General features: G+C 42.5%; 1 protein-coding gene across 2 annotated transcripts in view; it reads left to right on the forward strand.

The window, feature by feature from the left end:
* Positions 1–24,258, forward strand: part of cntfr (ciliary neurotrophic factor receptor) — a 221,234-nt gene that overhangs the window by 174,478 nt on the left and 22,498 nt on the right. For both annotated transcript variants that reach the window (XM_047569166.1, XM_047569165.1), the window contains 3 exons: positions 14,553–14,670; positions 16,297–16,463; positions 23,089–23,252. In XM_047569166.1, the coding sequence (XP_047425122.1) occupies positions 14,553–14,670; positions 16,297–16,463; positions 23,089–23,252 (449 nt within the window). The remainder of the gene's footprint in view (positions 1–14,552; positions 14,671–16,296; positions 16,464–23,088; positions 23,253–24,258) is intronic.

Consider the following 24,258-nt stretch of genomic DNA (forward strand, 5'->3'; position numbering starts at 1 on the left):
ACACACACACACTTATTTAACGATGCTGCATCCCACTTAAGCCCAAGATTGTGTGGCCTCCTCAACTTTCAGTAGAAGTGGGAATCACTTCGTAGTGTGGAGACATTTTAGAACTTTTTTTTTTTTATTCCCCTGTTGACTCGGTTGAAATTTTGTGAGTAAATCATAAAACGTTCAAGTTAATAAAGTCATAATGTAGCGAATCCAACCTTTGTGTTCCCCTAGCAAATGTCTAGTTTATTTTTTTTTTTTGCTTTCACGTCTAAACAGTGCACCGAGAGAGCGCCCCTTCAAAGCTCGACTGGAACCCGCTCGTATTCCGAGAAAAGCAGCGTGGACGCCGTCCAAAGCGGCAAATTAGACGTTCATTTTTACGTTGATGTTTACAAACCGCAACTACGAAGAACAAAAGTAATCATTCTCGTGGCACTCAGTCAGACTTTGTGTAAAAAGCATGACAGTGAATGAAAAAAATATGGTTTTAATTCGGAGAACTTCCTTCGTTAAAACAAAGCCAGAAGTGCTGCGATGTTCCATTCCGGTCTGCTTTTAATCAAACTTTGCTGTGATGTAGCGACTAGAGCGGCTGTCTCTGCATGGCAACAAGAGAACATGGTGTCAGTAAACCTGGTAAAACGTCTTGCTGATTTCTCTTTCCAGATGTATGCACGCACACACGCACGCACACGCGCACACACACACACACACACACACTCGCTGCTCCTAATAGTATTGGAGAAGAGCGTACAAAAGGAACAAACAGCCATGTAATGTGGCGGTTCCCTCTCATTGACACTGGGCACTGGAATGCGACACGGGGGAGGGAGGGAGGGAGGGAGGGAGGGAGGGAGGGAGGAGGAGGGGGGGCATGGTGTGTGTGTGTGTGTGCCATCCTGTCAGATTAACCTAATGATTAGCATTACTGAGAACTGACAGCAAGGCAAGGAACAATATGTGTCATTTATCCTTCCTTTCTCTCTCTAGCCCACTCACTTTCTTTTTTCCCCCTATTCCTTGCTTTTAATCTACGACCCCCCCCCCCCATGCGAGCCCACCCGTCCCCACCCCACCGTCTCCCTCACCGTCTGCCCGCCGCTTCCTTAATGGTTTTACCCCCACACAGATTAGAAGTTCCCCGGTAAAACAGTGCAGACTAAAAAAAAGGTAGACGAACACCTGTCACCGTACACTCGGTTCGACTCTCCATCTCCCTTGAAAACAGCTCGGCTTTTAATGAATAATGACAGGTTTCTATCTCCGAGCCCTGTAATATAGCCGAGGCACAGACTGCCAATAAAGATGTTTGTAATCAGCAAATCTGAGGTCGTCGGGGTGGCTGAGGCTGGGTGGATATCCGTGCTTTGATCTCAGGATGCAACCGAAAAAAAAGTCAAAGCGTGGCAAGTGAAGGGGATGATGAGAGGAAGTGGTGAAAAAAAAAAAAAAAAAAAGATGATCGGAGAGATAACAGCATGATAAATGGACGGAGAAAGGGGACACATAAAGAGATGATACACTGTGTGCCATCCCCTGCCTCCAGCCTTTTTCCTTCGTTGATCCTTGCGCCATTTAACCGCTATGTGGTGCTTTTACAAATAGCTCTGCGACAGCATTGCATATAAAATGCGCCATGAGCTCACACTTTACTACAAATAGAAATGTACCTTTATAACTGCATTAGAAACATCTAAAAGTGTTCCAGGTTTTAAGATGGAGAGAGGCAGATCTATCGCCTCTATATAAAGATGGAGATTTCTAAGGGGCAGTTTTGAAGCTCAGTGTGGTGGCTCTGGTCGTTGCCAGAAATGGCCTCGGCTGTACCTGATGCTACCCAGCTAAATAAAAAAACAACGAAGAGGTAGGGCTTGAGTGGAGCTGTGGTGGGTGCTTGACGCTTCGGCAGACAGCAAGCAGTGGAAGAGCAGGCAGCCTACGAAAAAGTAATTAATCTGAGGAGCGAGGAACACTCTTTAATTGCAGTTTGCATCCTGTGACAACACACTCGTTGCATTAAACGGCCACAAGTCAAAAGGAAAAATTCTCCCTGGGAAATAAAGGAAGAAACTAATATTTTCTGTCGGTGTTTTAGTCTCCGGTCTCCTCCTTGGCCCTTTACCCCAAAATCTTCTTTTGAAGGCGGTAGATAATAGTGGGAAAAGGCTGTGGGCAAAGCTTTACATCACTCGAGCAGATCGCTTTGATTTAGGGTTTTGCTCAAAACACAAGGCATTTGCCTGCCTGTATATGCTTCTTTGCAGCTGAATCCAAACAGTACTCAAAGGAACGAGCATAGGTGCGATAAGAGCATCCTGTTGTATTTGTGCCTGTGCCAAAATACTGCTCGGGGAATGAGATCACTGTTTGTTCTGTCACTGAACCATGTAGGCTGAGTTTTCCTTGCTTTATTGCTTCGATTTATCCTCCTTCTTGTCCGTTCTTGCCTCCAGAAGTGGAAGGTTTGGGACATTTTCTCTCAAGGATGAAGGAATTGAATTATATGATTATGCGGTGTGCTTTGGAATTTTCACAGAAGGACGCGTCGCGGCGTGCCTTTTATTCTTCGCACTGCCGTTTCCTCGCTGTGAGGCTTGCTGTTTGTTGACAAGCAGCGCGCCACATCTGTGATGCATGGCGGCCAGGTCGTTACCCTTCTGAGCTGAGGTGAATTTGTTGTGGGAAAGGGGTCATATCACATTCTGACAATGTGTACTAGATCAGTAGGACGTACTGCGTTTTCAATTTAGATAGCTAAAAAACAAAAAAAAGATGTCAGACACTTTGGTTTCTTTAGTTTTGTGTTAACTTCTAAGAAATCATACTGGTACTTAGATTGGATTTTCACAATTACTTGTAACTTTTTATTTCTTTTCTTGACTACAGTCAGGATTGAACGGCATGGTCGCTGATGGATAGCGGTTGTGTTGCTTTGGCAGACTGATTCCAAAGAAGTGTGTAGTTTGTTCGAGGAGTCCCCACACCCCTAAATCGGGTTCTGGATTTTCCAGACAAAGCAAAATTTCTGGCTCGCCATGAAGCGTGAGCCGCCGTAATTGGAGATGATATAAACATTGCGACATGCGACCATGTTCCATGGAAATTAGCGTATTTGCATGGTGAATTAATCAATTTAGTTGATGCATCATTGCAGCCCTTTTATAAATCCATGGTATTTCATTGCCACTTTCAGTTGTGTGTCATTTTGCTTACCTACATTTTGCTTAGGACCACAATAATGTAGGCTATAGGTGGAATCTGGACAATAGTCTTTTGGTAAATGTCTTTTGTACCAAGTAGATTCAGGTTGAACTCATCCAAATAAACCTGAATGCCAAATTTAACTTACGATTTATTTCGCCATCCTAAAGCATGCTGCATCTACATCACCAAAACGATGCACTGTTGCCACACCCAACACATTTCCTAACTTACTGACACAGTGTTCAGACCGTACTTCTTTCTTGTGGATGTTTTGTAGTCACTTATACGCGCCGTGCCAGGAGATGGGATTCTCCGGCTTGGCTGACGGGGAGCCCGGGTTAGTTCGGCTTGTGCACAGCTGGTGTGAGGAGGAACTCATTGAAACCGTGCAGCTTAAAGTCTCTGTGCAAACATTCCATTAGAATAGCGTTATAGCATTACCCAGTATCTCTGCATCACTGTAGTAGCGCCGTGATGCGGCTGCGAAAAAATACCGACTCTCTTTTTGTTGTTTGGTTTTCTCTGTGCGTGTGTGTGTGTGTGTGTGTCTGTGCTCTAGCCTCTCCTTTTGCTTTCAAGCGCTCGCGCTGTGTGCAGCTGCCTGCGCGCAGCTGCCTCTTTGCCCTTTCTCTATCACTTTATGTGTGTATCTAAAGGTTTCAGTCTGTGTAGAAAGAACCTTTGTGCCTCCGCAGTAATGTGACACCTTTCATAACGCCATAAAAAGAACATGGTGTATGTAAAAAGACAGCGCAGAGTGCTCCCGCACAAAGCAGCTGGTTGAATTAACAATGATGGCCCCGAGCTTTACAGGCCAGACACTTTTGATTTCTCTCCGCGTGTCTGTCTAGCTTTGAATGTGACAGCTAAATTCAAAGAAGTCAGCTGTTTGGAATCAGTTGTCAGGGATTTGGGTGGTACCTGCCTCTCTCATCTCTCCCTCTGTCTCCGTGAGCGATGGCAGTTAGCTGTTTGTGCATGTGGCAGACTGACACCTCTGATTGGTCAATCCCAGCCTGTCACTCATTACACCGTCACGGACACTGCAGCTAAGAGGCAATTGTCGCTGCGGTGACAGAGCCTCGGGCTGTTATTGCCATGGTGACATGGAGCTTTACCTCTTAGTGAGACGTCTCAATTCAACACTTCTCCTGTAACCTTGTCCAAAATCACTATTTTCTTTCACTTAAAAAAAAAAAGGAAATTATTGCTTAAGTTGGGAAGAAGAGACTGGTCTACCGTCCACCTCCCAGTTGGAGAGTAAAAATTATAACAACTATGATTTTTTATTTTTACTTTTTTTTTTTTTTTACTGACAAATGCGGACCAGACTTCACTCTGAACCGAGGGTCACCATAGATTATCTGCTGCTAACGTAAGGGTTTACAGATCCACTCCAAACCTCTCAAACACTCTCAGGGTCGTCAGCGCTGGCTCAGTTAAAAGCTTTGAACACACAAACCACCTGTGTGAGGACACGGAGCCGCTGACATTATCGTCAGGCTCCGGTAAGCACACTAGCCCTCGAGGCTAAGGGCTAGCTAGCACGCTACCGTTGACAGACATTAAAACTGACAGTTTAAATCTCACCTCCTCTCTCAAGAGTAGACATAACTGCATCTCAGCACTTTTTTCCTCTCGTTAAAGTGTTGCGAAGTTACACAAAGTTATGGTTCTTTTTTTTTTCGTGCGTGTGTTTTGATTAGAATTGCAGCTCCATTACCTCCACTTGCCGGACTGGAGAATGAATCAGTAGATTTACAGCGAGTTGATGCATCACAGTCTCCATTTCCATCTAAACTCACGTAAGATCATGTCAGGTCACGCATCCGCTGCTTCTTAATCTGGTATTAGAATCAAAATAATAACGAAATAACTAGTGTGTGTTGCCCTGTTTCCAGCTCTTGCAGTGTTTGAAATTCAAGAGAAGAATTTCAGAACTCTGAAAGATTTTGAAACTTCTACACTCCAACTCGGTGCCATTGTTAGTCAAAGTGTGTGGCTCGTTCCTTTGCCCCTGACAAAGACAGCTTCTCCCTATCTACCCTGTGCTTTTGCTTTACTACTTTTGTTTGTCCTTGCGATGCCATCCCTGCACTGCGGCACCGACTAGAAAAATAACCGAGCTGAAGTTTGGAGAAAGGTCCAGGCGCGAGGCCACAGCTTGAACCGTTAAAATCCCAGTTTCGCTCAGAAATGAACAAATCCTTCGCGAGTGGCACCGTGCTGTTTCCCAACTTTCCTGGCAATCTTCACTGCTCTGTCAAGATAAATAATAATGAAATATGGTAAGAGTGAAGTAGCATGAAAGGAATTCCTGGCCTCTCCCGAGCTTCTGGATTCAATGGCGCTAGGTCGTGCAGACTCGGAGGCAAGTTAAGCACACAGTCAGAGGTCTGGGTCACGTATTGACACGAGGAGAAATTCAGAGTTTGGCTATATCGCGCGGCCGGTTCTTAAACCGAAAAGGTCGAGACTGCGTGCCGCTTGGCTTTGGGATCTGTTCGTTTGTCTTCTCTAATTTTGTGGACTGTTCCTCACCCACTGCATTAGGATGTGAAACAGCTATCTGCATAAACTGTGTTAATAGAAAAGAAGAGAGAGAAAAAGCAGAACTTGGATGGCAACTGTTAGAAATGGCGAGGGTCGGAGGGAAAACAATAAAAGAGACAGAACTGTGGACATTAAGGATTTCGATTACCTGCCTGAAGGAAATATCTTAGAAACCAAACAAACAGATTCTCGGCTGTGTTTTTTCCCCTCTGCTGAGCAAAGATGATTAATTGATCAGTTTTTGGAAACGCAACTTTCCATTTCACAGCCCCGCTATCATGTCAAATAAAATCAAGGGAATTTATTTAAGTGCTGCCTATTGATCTTTTGAGTGAAAACGAGCGAAACGCACTCGGCGATCGCGCAACTTTAGCAACTTTCCTCCATGCCGAGAGGTTTTGATCGAGGCAGGAAACAGTCGAGAAGTCGGCGCGGTTTCGTCGCGGGGGCTTGAGGTGAGATTTTGTTTGTACGTTTGAAGCTCCTTAGGAATTCACTTTTATTTCCTGTGAAATGCGTGATGTTATACCCGAGCTTTGAGCGAGATATGTGATGTCAGGTGGCCAAGCGAGTGTGTGCGCGTGAAGGGGCTGCAGGAGACGGGCCGCGGGGTAATTTCAGTGTCCAGGTATAATGGTTGCCTTCCTGCGTCTGACCTCCATAGCTGCAGAGGTCAGTGCAAACCTTTCAGCACCTCCCATTCAAAGCGTGACATGACCATCCAGATTTACTACAGCATAGGCAGTTTCTCCATTTAGCATTGTACACATTGTACAGACATAACTACTGATCACGGAACATGACAAAATCATTAAGGAGGAAGGGATACTATTAAAACTGTTCACATCTTCTTCATCTTTACCCCCCCATCTCCCCCTTATCAACTCCTGATGCTCTCATAAGGTATCCATCCTCCTTTCATTCATTCATCCCTCACACACTGCTGTTTCCAATTGGCTCTGAGGAATTCCTGGAATGCCAGGGCATCATTGTTTTCTGCGAACCCCCCATTCACTCCCTTATGTTAGGACTCAGGACCAGAGACGGTTGGAGAGGGAGATTTTGGATCGGAGTATGAAAGAAAGATGAATGTAGAAGGAGAGTAGGGAAGAGAAGCCGTTTAATATTTATGGTTTGAGTTTGTAAGATGAAACTAGAGGTTCTATATAACCAGTTTCTGCTGCAGTGTTTTTTCCCCCCCAATTATTTTATTTCTTTTTTTATTTATTACTTTAAGATGAATTCTAAGCTCTGAGATGCAGAAGTGTGCAGCCATCCTAATAAATACATCCTGCTGAGACGGGAGGTTTGACATAAGTCTTCAACAGGGGGTCCGCGACCCCTAGGGGGTCCGTGGAGGTACTGCAGGGGGGTCACAAAATCTTTGGTTGATTATATATTTTTTATATATATATTATGGAAGAGGATCAGGGCCACTGTGAGGAAATAAAAAGTGAGTTCTGACTTGAGTTTAAAGTCAGATTTCTGACTGGCCCTGATCCTCTTCTGTAATATATTAATTTCCCCCCACAAATTTAAATTTCTTTAAATACACATTAACCTGAATCCAACATATTTTAGTAAAGGGATAAATGGAGGCAGAAGACTAGCTATCCGTCAACTCATTCAGCGATACAGGAGCTGCCTCAGCAGGGCACCATTTCACACAGAGCGCCACACTAGCTGAGGCCTGTCAGTGTGAGCCTCCTGTACACAGTGGGCCCCGTCGCTATTGCTGCCGAGCCAATCATGAGGCCGGACACATATTACAGCTGACTCTGTCAGGTTCCAAGAACCTATTCATTTCCCAGGTAACTACTGAGGCCAGAATGGATCGGTTTGTCACTTTGACCAAAAGCTAGAAATAAAAAAAGAAAATGTGTTTTTTGAATAGCGTACTATTGATTGCAGAATGATGATAATGTGGGGGGTCCTTGAACTGAAAAACGTTGAAACACCTGTTTTAAGATTTATTGATACAGTAACGTTGCGCTCAGACACACACGTGAACCGGTGTCTTTGAAGAGTCAGCGTACGTGTTATCAGCGTGTTACCTACTGTACTGTAGCGGGTGGTCGGCAGATATCTGGTCCAAGCAGAAAGGTGTGCGAGCACGGAAGCAGAGCTACTGTATGATCTACTATTGATGGAGCTCCGCTGCAAAATGTATTTCAACCACCTAAACCAAAGTCAGTGTCAATGTCAGTTTAAATGTATGCTACACTTAGAATATTAACACCATTCGGTTTTGCTCAAACTTCAGCAGTCAAACAGACTTTCAGAACTGGCAACTGAGGCCGTTTCAAACCCCAGCGTCACGCTGCAGCAGATCAGCAGCTCTTGTATTCTGCAAAACTAAAATTCTGTTTTTTGTCACTGGTTGCTTTGTGGCTTTGAGGAGTTTCCCTTGTGCTGTCTGATGGCAAAGTATAGTAGTAATAATATACTTAATATTGCATATACTGACACCAAATTTTTTTTTTTTTTTTTAGACGGCTAAAGATTTTTTTGACTGACCCTGTTCTCTTTTGTTCGTTGCTTGGCTTCCATACATTTTTCATGTTTGAGTGTGTGCGGACCACCATCTACTGTAGTTGGCACGCTCATTAAGAAGAAGTACCTCAGAAAACCCCGCTTCAAAGAAACCATACTATCCCTGTGAGAGGCACACAAGAGCACATGCCATGCAGACAGATTTGTCCAAATTAAATTCCATTACATATACATAAAACTGCCCATTCACATTCCACACACACTGGCGTCATACGCCCGCATACACGCTTACATGTCCTTACACACTTCGGTATAGTTTCGGAGCGCCGGATAAATATATTACCCCACAATTACATTACCGTCAGCCACGACAGCTGGTCTGGACAAAAAGGCACCACAGCGTCTCCATGACTTTGTCCTACAGTTTTATTTACATTCCTCTTTCTCCCATGACACATGACTAAGCTAATCTAAAATGCAGCAAGCCCGGCGTTGGCAAGCCGAGTCAAGCTGAGACCAAAGCCATCTGCCTAAACGAGTTATGCCATTCGGAGCAGCGCAGACTCCAAGAGGATCCACTTTTTTCCCAGTGGGATTTTTAATGTGAAAAACGTGAATTTAAGCTGAAAGAGATGCGCATGGTAGATAAAGGATCAGACTCATTGATGGACATGTGGCTCGATATCTTAGCAGTTGCAATACCCTGGGTTTGTTTTACTCACACTTAACTGCCTTAGTCAAAGTTCGTAGTTGTCAAATTGATGCCATGAAAACAAAAATTGAATGGGGGGGGGCATTAAAAGCGTGTGATCCAGGAAGGCCTGTACGGTTGTGCTTTTATCGAGGTTTTTATTATAAAGTGAGTGAATGAAGAAATTGGAACAAGGGGAAAAAAATGCGAAGCCACTACAAACAGACACACACAGCACTGAAAGTAATGAATGGACAGACACTTTGGGCACACACACACACACAAAGCAACAGGGAGGCTACCAACACAACCAAATAGCAATTACTACAGTGTCTGCAGCCTAGCAACCAGACTACTGGATGTCATTGTCCCTCATCACATTTCTGTGTGTGTGTGTGTGTGTCTGTGCGCACCCTCCTGTGACAAAGATTCCCTTTTGCGAGATCCAGATTTTTGTGTGACAGGTTTAGAATCGAGGCAAAGCTCAAGAGAGGGAGAGAAAGACCTACGACAAGAAAAAGATTAAAAAAAAAAGAAAAGAAAACTAAAATCATAGCCTAACTACTTACAATGAGTGTATAGTCTAATCTATTTGAAACAGCGGTGCTATATTATTGTGTCGCTCTTGTAAACGTTGATGTGGTTTTCAGTGTCGACTAGCACCAATCATATAAAACATAAATGAGCGTGGTTCGCTCTTCCCTTGCCTTCTGATTTAACACGAGCGTGAGGACGGCGCTGGTGGAGGCGAACAACCCTCGACACTGCAAAACTCAATTAAGTCCTTGAGTACTTGTGCAAAAATAAAAAAAATAAGGATACTCTGCTGTTTCACTGTGACTGAATGCAAGAGGTTCGTGCCAAATGACAATTTAAACATGGTAAATAAACAAAATCAATGACAAACTTTGGGCCTTATTACTATTCATTAAGGACAGTCTGCCATAAGTTGCGTCTCCAGCCCATTACCATTTAAAAGTGTGGCGCACACATATCCAGGTGTACGTTTCATCAGGGTAACAAAGAGCATCCTCAGCATCACCTCTGATTTAGCATTTCAAACCAGACGATGAAAGCACACTGATTCAAATCCCATATATTCATGAGCGCCGTCCTGTGTGCCGTAGGCTTAAATAACATGTCGCTCGGTGGTTAACGGCGACCGTCACAATGCAGTTTTTAATTCCAGTTATTGTTTTATTTGTGTTCATCGTTCACACCGTCTTTGTTCGCTGCGTTTTTCCTACAGGTGCGCCGTCTTTTGTTCTTTTTTTTCCCTCCTCTCCGTTCCACTCCTTTTCAGACGCTTCGAAAGCTTTTGATGCTTCAATATTATTGAAGCGTCTGTGCGGCAGCTCTTTGTGCGCGCGCGTGCATACGTGTTGTGTGTCTGAAATGTTTTAAGAGCACATTAGTAAAATCTGATGAAAGAATACTGTCTGGGCTCATCTCCTTTCCATTGCTCATGTGCTGCTCTTTATCTTTTCTGACCTTTCTTCCTCTCGCACCCATCTGGAACCTCCTCTCCTCTAAATGTACCTCTTATTTTCACTTCATGTCCTCATTTCCCTCCTGCTGTCTTCACTGTGCTAACCATTCTTTCCTCTGGCATGCCTTAAAGTTTCCATTAAACCAATACTTGTTTTGCTCTTAGCCACCTCCCAGGATATAACCTGGAAGAGTTAAATGGCGAAGTGGCTCAACGGTTTAGCTAAAAGCTGCTAAATGCTAGCTCAGGTACAGTCCCTGGAGCTTTGTAATGTGATGGTTTACAGGTCCAGTCTTAAACCCCCTCCACCACTTGCAGACTAACAGATTAATCTCAAATTTGTCTGATATTTGGGATGTAAAGTTAGGATGATCACATCAATACTTTCACGTAGACATGCTGCAGCTAAACTCGTTAATCAACAGTAAACAGTGGAGTTTTCTCATCCATTTTATGGATGGTTGGCAAACCAGCTTGCAGGTGCATTACTGCCACTTACTGAACTGGAGAGTAGATCCAGCACGTTGTTGTGCAACCACAGTCTCCGCTTTGATTGCATCCGTTTTCCTGTGAGATGTCATGCCGCGGTGCATTCAGTGTATTCTAAATAATATCCTGTAGTATAACTATTGTATTTAAATAGTGTGTTTCAAACGTAGGAAGAATAACTAAGAAATTTCTCTATAAATGAGGATGCAAGCAGATTTAACAATCTGGTAAGATTGTTAAATGCATGTATTAAAGTGTGTTAGCATTATATCAGAATCCATTCAGTTTCCACTTGCTCTTTCTACTACTACACCATAATAGTCGCATTTAGGTGTCGCCCTATGTCCCCTTGAATGCATGAACTCTTGATTAGTGGAGTGTTTTCTCTCCAGACGAAACCGCAGTCTCCTTGAAGATCCCCTATAGTGCGGATTGCCCATTCAGGCGTCCCTGTGGTAGTTTGATCGGCGCTGCTCAGGTCCGGGAAAATGAACTAAATCAAAGGAGTAAACACTCCGGAGTTCAAACAAACCACTTCAAACATAGCTGGCACGGGCGCACGCGTACGCTGCTCTTCATCACACCTGCTTTCCCTCAACAATCGGCACCAGTTTACAGTTCTGTCTCAGATTATTGTATGCGCTTAACATAGTTGTTAATAAGCCAGTGTGATTGATTTTGGCAACTGCTACGAAGCCGACAGGAGCTCTAGCTCTTTGTGTGTGTGTGTGTGTGTCCCGAGAACGACTGTGTGTGGGAGCATGTTTGTGTTTTCTTGACTGAAGCTCTCAGATGAGGAGCCAATTGATCGAGATGGCCCCAATTAGTCCCTGTGATTAATTGAGTGTGATTGGATGCCGTCTGTGGCACCTCATCGTTAGCCGTTATTGACAGGCTAATTAGTTGCCTTGGTGACCGCTTAAACACAGCTGATTGTGTGTGACAGTGAAATGACCCCATACCAGCCAATCAAGTGTGCCTCTCGCTTGTGCATGTGTGCGTGCGTGTTTGACAAAATCCACCTTGAGGGTTCCGCTCACAGAGAATGTTACAACGATGGTGAGATATCACAACTGCATATTGCAAAATAATTGGACAGCCTGCTGCTACAGCATGCACAAAATGTTTTATATTGCGAATTTATCACTCGACGCAGTGTCGAGCCAAAAAAATGTTGGTCTAAGAGGGGAATTTCTGCGTCCAGAGCACGCTGACGAATGTGGAAAAGAAACAACTAAGTGCTGAAACAACAACAAAAAAAAACGATTCAGTAATTTTGCTCAGACTTTACGTGAGACTTTTCTCTCACTAATCATCCGTGGTGACTAAAACACTTGAGATAAAGCAAATAAATGAGACTACTCTCTATAGACATTGTCTTTTGGACTGAGAAAAGCTGCTGAAGCAAAAGTAGTACTTGCAAGTGATATATTCCTACATTTTACATGTATGCATATATTTTTAATAAGCTAGTGGTCACAGGCTGATATAAAGTAATGTCTTTGTAGCTGATAGTTTGTCACTAGTGAACGTTCCAGGCCCCGGTTGCTTTGGTAACTCTGTTACCAAATTCTAGTTAAAGTTAAGTAAGCAGAACATGAAAAGATTGCTGGTGTATGGACAGAACTAGCTCTACATGCCACTGCAGCTCTACTGGAAAAGAGACTGATACCGAAGACCGTTATCAGCCTGGATATTAAGTCATGGCCGGTGTTTTCTTGGCTGCACACATTTGTTTGCATCGGCCGTTTGTGTCACCTCAAACTGACTACAAGCTAGTGTAGAGAAAAAGTTTAATGGATTGACTTTCTCAACATTTTGCATTTTCAAAGCTTCCTTACTTTGCCTTTAGAGCTTAAAATATTTGCACATTGCTGCGTATTTTTTGATAAATGTACTTTATTTTTTTCAATGCAACAGGTTATCCACCTCAATGTAGTTCATTCCATTAACTGTGCGCTCCCGATGCTCCCTTAACCAGAAATTTCCAATGACTTCTCAGTTGGAAAAAAAAGCGTCATTTGAATATCAGTGTGTGTAATGATTTGCCATTTTCTGCACACGCCCTAGACGCCCAGCGCTGCGTCAACACTCCGAGCTATTCTTTTTCCCTCAGGGGAGAGAAATCCTGCTCGAACGGGGCAGCTCATGCAGTTTTTCCCATGTCTGCTCTGAATGGGCTAGTGGCTCTCACAGACAAGTTGACCTATCCAATCCACTCAACTCCGATATACGTTACTGACTGTAAATGAAGAATCCCATTGTTTGAATATGGGCGCTATCAGACGGGTCTATCGTGTGAATATGCCTGATAACCACCGTTTAATAGTCCCAGTACCAGCCCCATTTTTTTGTTAAAGAGATATGCCCCGGTGGTCTGAATGAGGCGCCGTGGAATGAAAAGGCTGTCACTTAGAGCCAGAGAAGACGGATGGAAAAGGTGGATGACTGAGGGGTGACATAACGCGAACGTCAGAGGGGGAAAATAAATTTTCAGTAACATAACGCACGGGCGCTGGTTTAATGGGGGCGCACTGTACATGTACTGTATTTGAGAGAGTCAAAGGGTAAAAAGCTGTGTGAGGAGAAAGAGGGAGTGGTAGACAAGTGCATGGTTGACTAAGAGGGAAGAAAGGACTCTAATCTTGGAGGAGGCCCGAGCTGGTCTAACATCACCTCTATTCTTCTTGCCACTTCAATATCCTTCCTTTCTACAGATAGTATCTTCCGTCTGTCATTGCTCCTTCTCTTTCTTCCTTCCTACAATCCATTCAGTCTGTTCTCCAACAACGTTGCTTTATCCTTTTGAATATTCACAGACATTAGACTGACCAGGGTCACAGTCATTCTACAGCCAGTCTGGAGCATTTGCTGTCCTCAGATGAAACTTGTGAGCTGGTCGTTACGACATGTGGAGCCGTGTACACAAAGTGCACATATGAGCAACCGAGGCAAACTAATGACAGGGTAACGTAATGTGGCAACTGCGAGGGCCTAATGAAAGGATGAGGCTGCTGCGAATGTCAACATTTCACATCTCAGACATATTGTACAATTATGACGAAAACCATGTACAGCTTAATCATAATATATTAACTTACCATCAACCGCTGCAATTTCGTGAACTCAGCACGCAACAGTGGGCCCTTCGCCCTTCGCATTTTCGTCTCGTAAACAGGGTTTGGAGGCCGTTCAGTTGAAATGAATCTGGTTTTAAGGGCTAACCTGGCATTTTGGCAACAAGAGGGTGTCTGAAAACAAACTGCCTCAAGATGTCAGGTTTGGTAACAGTTCTATGTTGGTCTGGAGTTTATGGAAGATATATATGAGTGTGACTCTATTCCCCACTTCCCCACCCACCACACTGAAAGTTATATGTGTCATTAAAGCCTTAAGTAATGAAATATAACCAGATATATGACTTAAATTAAACCGAGCTGTGCTGCTGCTTTTAATAAAAATTTGATCAGGAAGGAATTATACGATAAGGAATTTTGCAATCTGGGTCTGATTAATGACACGTGTCTCGTTTGGATCCCTCTTCGAGACATGTTTTTCTCAGTGTCACAAAAACATGGTACTTAATAACACACTGTGCATTTCAGTAAACACGTCTCCTGTTGTTTGTTCTCTCTTCAGTTCCTCCCCGGGAACCTTCAGTCACCTGTCGGTCCAACACCTACCCTAAAGGCTTCTACTGCAGCTGGCACCAGCAGCACACGACGTACATCCCCACCACCTTTGAAGTAGACGTGCAGTAAGTGCATCAGATCAATTAAGTTTGGTGTTGTTTACAAAATTTCTCTTCAACAAAACACTTTTTTTGTCTGTGCAGTTTGTGGCATCCTAACCCTAACCCTAACCCTGATTCAGTGCAGTTAAAAGTTAAACACACAAAAAGCTAGAAAACAGATTCCACATAGTTTTTGACCATGTGTATTAGGGAAAAATTTAAACCCAGTCTTATCCTTAATTAATTTTGAAACAGCATAAAAGAAGGAAATATAAAAAATATAGTGACACTTTGAACTAAAACTAACAGCCCACACTTTCCCTGGTTGTTGATACACGTTCAACAGCGCAGTATGTGCAGCTTAAATATTAAGTCTATCAAGTTCTCTTTGAAATTCCCAGATTGCGCAGCTTAAACTACAGCAGGTGGATATTGCCCTCATTAATGCTGCAAAACCAGTATTATCCTTTTAGAATAATAATGATGAGAGGGACTCAGAGAAGAGACTTGGAGTAAGAGTAGTCTTTGGTGTCTGCCTTGAGCACACTAACATGCGACCGATGGAGCACTGAGTGATACTTAGTCTAATATTTTACAAGCCATCAGTTCCCTTTGCAGCTCGTCTCTGATCTAAAACATCCATAGCATCTTAAAGGGGAGACTCCAACTGCCCTTGAATGCTACGTTACTGACATCTGGCTTTTCTCTGCAACAAATAAACTGTGCTGTTTTATACACTGTTGACTCATAAATGTTTATAGTTGTGGCATGATTTAATTTAGGCTCATGTGAGATTTAGCTCGGTGCCTCTTGCCTCCGAGCAAACGTATCGGTTTTAAAGACACATTCACATTCGGCGAGTTGAACCGAAACAATGCACAAAAAAGTGAAGGGAAATCGTAAAGCTCAAGCCTGGCTCCGTCCCAAAGGCAAACTGTTCTACGTCGAGGGAAGTACAGTCAGCAGTTTTTACTGTCACAATTAACAATTATGTCCCAGCTCTTGATGTGCAACAGCCCCACAGTTAAAAAAGGGGGGGGGTAACTGTTAAACTACTTCCTGCTCCCTTTCTTCATTTTCAAACCCCCTTGAGCCCGTGTTATTTATAAAGTGTCAAAAGTGGACCAAAGTGCTAAGAGAAGGGGAAAAACGGAAAAAAATATGGATTTCAAGCGCATATTTACAAAACAGCTGCAGCCCTGAGTACATGCCAGAGAATAAAAATGAGTTTTAAGATTTCCACTCAGACAACAAATTGTGAGTTTGAGGGCTGCAACTGATCTCCCGCATGCTTCGATCCCACATGGTTAATCTTTTTAGTGATTGGTATAAAAACACCTAAATCAATCAAATCAGTCCTCAGATTTTGTCGGGAGCCAGACGGTTGGAGGGAAATATGTTCTTATTTGCATGAGGACTACATTCTGCTCCAACTGCAGGAGTAGGGAGGCCTGGCTAACACACGGCAACATACAGGGCATCGCAACAGTCAAGTTCAGATCAGGCGAAACATGTGTGAACCTTTTCGAAATCATAAATCCAGCCCCAACTGGAGAAAAGCGAGATTAGTAGTTTCTCACATCTGTCCTTGTGTCTCTTTATCTATTCTACCCTGTTTCCTCTTACTTTTTATTTTCCCTTTATCTTCAGACACAACCAGCGTGCTCTGGAGGTGCAGAAAGATGCTGTTCACAAGAACCGCTGCCATGTACAGTTTCCAGAAGTCTTCTCCAGCCACCCCTACAAAGTGAACGTGACAGCAACGAATCCCTTGGGGAAAGCGTACACCACTATCTCCTTTGAAGAGTCCGCTATAGGTAAGATGGCTGTGTCGCGTTTAATATCCCGGTGTGGCATTCCCTTTCCCGCGCCTTTACTCTGGTGTGTTTAAAAGAAGTTATCAGGTGAAGGTTTTTGACCAAATGAGATGCTAATTGCATTGCAAGCTTATCACTGCTGGGGCTGCAAGTACACGCTGAAAACACTTGGGTTTTCTAGATGAGGTTTTTTAAATTAAATGGTTTAATTTAGATTCAGGGCTCAAATGATTCCGTGGCTTATGGAAAAAAACTTACAAATATTTCCTCCTAACTTCTTTAGGCTGCAAAAAACTTTAGACACTTTTACTTTTTGCTTAGTTCGGGGGCAAATCTGAGAGTCGTTCCCCTCAGACTGACGAGTCGTCAAAGGAAAAAAAAAAAAATGCTAAAATGCAGAATGCAAAGACATCTCTTTGAAGATGCAAGGCCTCAAGCGGTATTAATGCATTTGTCTGACCACAGATAACTGATTTTATTCACTCTTTCATTCCGCTTTGGAGATTTGTTGCGAACGCAGCAATGCTCGGTGCCAGGAAGTCAAAGAAAATTGAAATTTCAACGGCCAAGCAGCTGTCAAGCAGCTAAAGGGAGTGCGCAGCTTTCTTTGTCCTTTAACCGACAGCATGGTCCATTAGCAACAAACCCACTGACTGTGCACCCAAGTCATTACCAAAGGCACTAAATAATAAACAATCAACCCCTGAACCTTTTCTGCTGCAAACAGTATTTAACTGAGGCTTGGAGCGACCGTTACAGTCACAAATCATGGTTTTGGTTTCTCACTCTCCGTCAGCCAAAACACCAGTTGCTATACAAGCACATTTTAGTCGAGTTTAAGGTTAGAAATTAACCAGGAACATTCAGTCCCTTCATTGGCAGTTTTTTTGAAATAACAACACTGATGTTTATTTGATAAATAGTTTAAAAAGTGCATTTTTGTGTGCAGAAGGCCACATAATAACTTCAGTGCTCCTTAGAATTCACAAGGAACTCCGACCGGAAAGCCAGTGAAGAGGAGAAATTCATTTAAAAGGAGGAATGAGGAGGACTTTGATAGATAAGGGAAGTGTTGCCAGCAGTCCTCAGCTCTGTTGTGTTGCTCCGAGCACGATACGGGTGTGCATGACGCATAAGCGCACATAGACACCAGTGGGGCTGTGAGCGATGGTGTGGAGTGTGTCGCTTGAGAGGGTTAGGTATTGAAAAGAGAGAGAGAGAGAGAGAGAGATTGTGTGTGTGTGTGTGTGTGTGTGTGTGTGTGTGTGTGTGTGTGTGTGTGTGTGTGTGTGTGTGTGTGTGTGTGTGTGTGTGTGTGTGTGTGTGTGGCGTGCACGCGTGTGTGTGTATACACATAAGTAACCAAATGAGGCGGTGACATGCTCTGCCAAACCCCGGACACAGTACTCATGAAAATGCTAATGGTAGCCGGATTAGCGCCTTGGCTGAGGAAATATCCCTCAACTATTGGTGATAGCAAAATACCCCACTGCTCCTTTCTTTCCCTTTGCATTCTCTCTTTCCTTGCAATCCCCTCTTATAACTTTGTAATTTCTCTTCCTCCCCTTTATCTTCATCTCAGATAAATGTCACTTGTGTGACAGATATTTTCCATTGATTCTTGTTTTTAAGCTTAAAATCTGGTAGCTGCTTCATACTACTTTTTAAGCAGAATGATCATGCGGGGTTTTTTCGGGATGGCCGATAAAAGTGTTGTCGTTGATCATAAAGTGGGTCAGGAACAACGAAATCACTCAAGCGCAGTGAAGTGTCTAAGAGCAGCTTTAAATATATATATTTCAAGTTGCAAACTTCCTGTCAAAAGGCCAAAATGACTCCGAATGTAGGCTACCCCTCCCCTCACTCCTCTCCTCATGTGCTCTTTGTTCCTGCATTGTTAAAAGTCTTTCTCGTGCCATTTTAAGTTGTTAGTCGCATTCATTCATTCTCGGGGACAACGAGGCAGATCGTAAATAAATAAAACAATTTCATGCTTCCCCGTGCATTTCTGGATTCAGAGTTGGAGTAAGGCGATTCTCGACTGTCCCTGTTCATCCAACCAACATCCGTTCATCCGACCAAAGCTGGGATGAAATTAGATGAGGGGTGTGTGTGTGTGTGTGTGTGTGTGTGTGTGTGTGTGTGTGTGTGTGTGTGTGTGTGTGTGTGTGTGTGTGTGTGTGTGTGTGTGTGTGTGTGTGTGTGTGTGTGTGTTCCAACGCTGTGGGTGAAGTTAAAAAGACAACCCTTGAGGAAGCTTCATATTCATCAATTTTTAACTTTCAAGTGCCAAGATGATCAAACAATAACGGATCTAGTCTAAGCATAAAGGCTTCTACACCTGAAGTATTTTTACTTCCAACAAAGGTTGTTTTTTTGTTTGTTTGTTTTTTTTTGTCATTTCTGACAGCAGCCCACCTGAGCACCTGCTGTCATTCAGCGGTGCTTCATTACTCATTCGCTGTGATTAAATCACTGCGACCTAACTCCAACAAGTCAGCGTCGCTCCAGCTTTTCAGCTCGGCACCCGAAATCATATTCAGGTGTGATGTGTGCTCTTTTTTTGTAGGTTTCCTTCAGGTGCCAGGAGAAGCCTGTCAAAGAAGCTGATTTCAGTCAGTGGAAGTGAATGGTTTAAAAAGAGAGGCTGTTAGAGTGGCTGTTTTTATTTTCTCCAAATTACCGGAAGAGTGTCCAGGTAAAAATTCTTTGTTGTGATATTTTGCTGATTCCAGCAGTCTACCCTCTCTCCACCAGGGAGATTAAAGACCAACAGTGGCTCCACAAAACACTCACAACACTGTCAGAGATGCACTAATTACTACCGTGCACAAAACGTAGCAAAGTACAACTGTTTCTAGGATTGTATCAGATTCATTCATTGCATTGCGATACAAATGGTTTTAATGTGGACTCCAGGAAAACTAGCAGTGCTCCAGGGCACAGCTAATGAGGATCCTTATAAATAAATAAATAAATTAATAAATCAATAAAGTGAAATATTTCTGTATCCCATTCGGGCAGCTGTTCAGCAAAAATACAAAAGGTTATTCAAATGATGTGTCATTGGCTACGTTTGCCGTCTTTTCAAGACAACAATTACACCAAGGTGAATTTCTAATGTCCAATTTATTTTAAAAGCTAGTGAAAACAGTTGTTCTTTTTAAAATTCAGATTTTTTCTCTTTGTCCGTTGCTGCTTTGAAGATACAAGAGAGCAGCCTTGTGCTTTTGGAAACTATTATATCTAGTCTTCAAATTTGGTGAGCATTTTACTAAGATTTTTGCAACTCAGTTAGAAATTCTTGAACCTAACTCTGCTATACACAGAATATAAACCCAATGTATTGCCAAGAGAGTATTTGTGTTTAGGCAAACAACACAGCTACACTATATTGCTCGTACAAATCAGGTTGCATTCAACCAAGAAACCTCAGTATTGACAGATTCTCAACTGTTCCATCACTATTGTTGGAATCATCGTAAGAATAGATGTTATTTCTTTTTTTTACTTGAAAGGAAACATAGATGAATGTAAAAACGGGAACAATAGTTTAGACATGTTTAGAAGTGAAAGACCACCTCTCAGTTGATTTTTTGAACTGAAGTTCTGCCTCTGCCTTATATTTCCCACTCCCGTCTTCAGCAGACAGTGCATATAATGGTGAATTGTGAGCTGTCTGAAAGATTAGACCGTTATGTTACAGTATACCTGTTCGCTTGCATCGCCGACAAAGGGAAATAAAGGACTATGGAGACTGTAGCAATATGAGACTGAAACAAAGACAGAGGAGTAGAAATGTGGACTCGGATTTGGATGAACAAAGCCACCAGAGACATGACAGATGTTTTCAGACTAAGCATGCACACGGACAACAATGGGATGTCATAAAATTAAACCTGTATGATCACATATGATATTTTGTCTTTCTTTTAACCGGTCCTGCCATACGTTGCAACATTTTTGTGGTGGTCATTCAATGGTCATGCCATTTTTCTTGTATTGATGATGGCAAATTACACAACATTTAATTTGAGATTATTTTCTTTAAATCTGCATGGAGATCCCAAACTCTCATCACCTCAGTGGACTTCGGACTTAAGAGTAAACAGTATTTCCTTTTTTTTCAGCTTTAGTAATAAATGTTGTACTTGGTCAAGACCCTTGTCACCATCTCATCCCTGGTCATTGAAAGAAGCAACACGAACCTACCTATATTGGGTATTCAAAAACCCAGTGAAATGCATTAGTAAATACAGCGAGACTGAGAAATTTTGGATTATCAGATCAAATTGGACTCGACGATGATCCATACGAATTAGTATGGATTTGGAAAAGTGGATTAGCCTCAGTTTCAGTTAGTTGAAGTTAGTTTTAGGTTATTTCAGTTATGGTAAATGTAGCTAAATAAAAGATGCTAACGCTAAGAGCTTTACTATAACATTAGTCATACAATACTGTAGCGTCCGACCGGACGTTAAAAGGATGGTGAGGAGTGATCACTAATATTCTGTTAATTGTTTTGTTGTTATATATTGTTGGAACTGAAATAGTTACTGTCACCATAAATACGCCAAAACAACAACATGGACAAACTTATCTGACAGCCATCCAGAACGTAACTTAAGAAGAAACTTAAGGTACGACTTCATAAAAAAATACAGCATAAATAAATTTAACCTGACACTAAATGCAAACCACAACACCAGGTTTCTGTGCCTGGATTCCAGCTGTTTCTTTGTAATGCAGCGATCCATTTACTTCTCCTTTCTTTGGAGGATACCTGTAAAAATACTGTATATCTGTATATCTTCTTTTCAGATATGTTGGTACAGTCAGTCACACAGCGCTGTTGCTATTCTTCGTGCCAAACTGTCATTTTTTGCCACCCGGTGACTGTAACCACGGAGACTTCCGCTTGCTTTGACGTTAGTGCTTACCCTCTATATGTTCCGGGTGAAATGAATACCTAGGGGTACACAGCCCATAGAGATATCTCTCTGTTTTGTTATGTGGTTGCACATGTTTCCTTCTGTTATGTACTGGACAAAGAGGAGAATGTGTTTACTTTACTGACTTTTCATTGGATTCTGCATGTGCTTTCCTTTTCTTTCTTTCTTTCCTTCACCATTTCAAATCTTTTCATTCAGAGGTTGACAAAGTGATTGACATCTCTTTGTCATGGGAGAATACTGTCTCTCTGATTGTATGTGTCTGTGTCTGTCTTTCATCTTGTTTTATCAGTCATTCTGGAGAAAGAGACGTTTGTGTTCCTGCCCATGTTAGTATCTTTCTATGGACCACTTTTTCACATGCCTTTCTAAATACGTGTTGTTATGCGTTTTACTCAAATTGCTTTCATCCTCTGGTTCTGTCTGTATCTTATCAGACACTCAGAATCAGAATTGTGGCTATCCATTTCCTATTGTAATGCCGTGCGCGTATCTGGTTGAGAGAGCGTTTCATGTAGCTGAAGTGGCGAGCCAATGCGTTCCCTAGTGGGAGTGATCTAACAGAGAGTGGGTCATTCAATATCGTCTGAAAAGCTTTGAATTGAATTCTCTCAATCTCTCCGTCTTCATGCGTTTCTCAGTGGACAGGTATTCAGAGACACGTCGTTTGTACGTGGCTTTTCATCAGGGACTGATGGCTTCTCATCTTCTGTTTGCCACAATTCCCTCAAACCATTCCAGCGTCCATTTTTTTCTTTTTCTTTTACAGTGCCTCATGGTATAAACTGAATATTTATTTTCCATTACAATTTACTGTGTTAACAATAGTGGTACTGGTAGTCAGTGCTGTAAGTAAAGACTTGAGTGACTTCCTTATTCTTAGGGTTCTAAGAAATGGTCTCAACATCTGATTTCAGACTGATTAAAAGCACTATTGCTAATCGTGGCTGGAATAATCCAGTCCTGCAACTCAATAACATCTTTTATTACACCTTCCCTCATCATTCAAACTCTGTGACCCCAATCTAGAATGTGGAGTTTTAGCCAAATTAAAATAGCCTCGCGCAGATGTCCTCTCTACACAAAGTTTAGCCAACGGTTAAAAAATACTTGAACTAGGCTCCAAAAGTGAATAAATAATAATATGGTCAGCAAAAACAAACATGTCTACAGGCTGGTACAAAATCGGTTTTATTTCTCCATTCATGTCAACTGTAATCACTGAGCTGGAAAACCTCTCTTCAGGATCTGTGGATGTTATGGAGGGTTTTGGCATCTTTATGTACTATCTATGGTGTACGTTTTATTTTTCTGCTTTCAGTTCAGATGTGCTTTGGAACATTTATGGGTGCAGCCATTCACAGCTGACCACTACTTGAACTGAAAGTAGTATCCTCAAAAAAGAAGGGTTGAGAGTCTGATGTAGGGATCTAAAGCTAGCTAGGGGGCTAGGGTGGGGTACAGTGCTCAGACTAAGGCCGAGAGTCCTTTGTTCTTCTGCTGTCAAGAATGTGCTTTGACTCAAGATAACTTTGAATGCGGGTTTTCTTAAATTTAGGAAATCTTCCTCCAGAGCAACGGAAGACATTATACTTCTGTTTTGTCCAACTGTGAAGTTGTCTTGTGACTTTAATGCTCCCGCCTTTAACTGTTTGTTCTGATCCACCTCGCAGTAAAACCAGACCCCCCGGAGCGTGTGACAGCGACCCCGATCAACTCCAACCCTCGAAGGCTGGGAGTATCCTGGCACAGCCCCGCCACATGGCCTGACATAGACAACTTCCCTCTGAAGTACTTCCTTCGATACCGGCCACTCATCCAAGAGCAGTGGCAGCATGTGAGTACAGCTGTGTGTGTGTGTGCATGTGAAACAACACACCCGACAGTGTGTTTTAAGCCTTTGCCTGATAAGTACAAATGAGATATCAGGGGGTAGCTCTATTATGTACATATTATTTATTCACATATCATTGCACTGTATGTTTTGGAAAAGGTTTCATGCGACTGAGCCAACAAAATCCAATCCAATGGTTTAGTTTCACTTAACGGAAGAATAGTTTGTCCTGAGAAATTCTGACTCACGCATTTAATAACTAGGATATAAGCCAAAAATTAATGGGTTACAAAGGCCAAGGGTGTTTCTGCAGACACAATTATCCCCTGTTTGATTTCGGTATTTGATATATCAAACCTGGAAATGCTGAAGAAAAAGACTTTGTTTCGTTCAAATTGCAGCTTGACTTTCACCTCGTCGACGAAAATATTTCTCTTAAGGAAATGACTCTTTTCCTAGAAGCTTATTTCACCAAGCAGTCTCTGCTGTAATGAAACCCCTTTTTTCTGTTTGTGATCAAGAGTATTCCTCAAAGCAAATTAAACATGAATGTTTTAAACTAAAGCAAATCTTATTCCAAAGAGCGGTTATTAGATATTAGTGAAATGATCCAACTTGTAGCCATTTGTGGTTGATCCCTGGTCAGACAGACATAATTGCTCAGCGGCTTTGGTGTATGTTACTGCATCTGGGTATTTCTTGAGGGATCTGTTCCCTAAGGGCTCCATATAGTAAAAGCATATGTGTCCACTATAGGATTCCTGGGATAAAAGCTCTTGCCTACCAAGGTCTAACGTTGCAGGGTTATTATCATGGACGTCAATGGTTTGCTAAGGTGTTATTTCAAGGGCTTGGGTTACAGAGCCTCACATGGAATCTCTGTCTCTCTCTCTCACACACACACACGCACATGAATTATAGACCAATACACATTTCCTTTTTCAATTTTTCTCTCACTCACTTCATGTGTTCTGTCTTTCCCTTCACTGTCACTCTGTTCATCCGTTGA

This window comes from Mugil cephalus, chromosome 19, assembly GCF_022458985.1.
Source record: "Mugil cephalus isolate CIBA_MC_2020 chromosome 19, CIBA_Mcephalus_1.1, whole genome shotgun sequence".
In the NCBI taxonomy this organism is placed as follows: domain Eukaryota; kingdom Metazoa; phylum Chordata; class Actinopteri; order Mugiliformes; family Mugilidae; genus Mugil; species Mugil cephalus.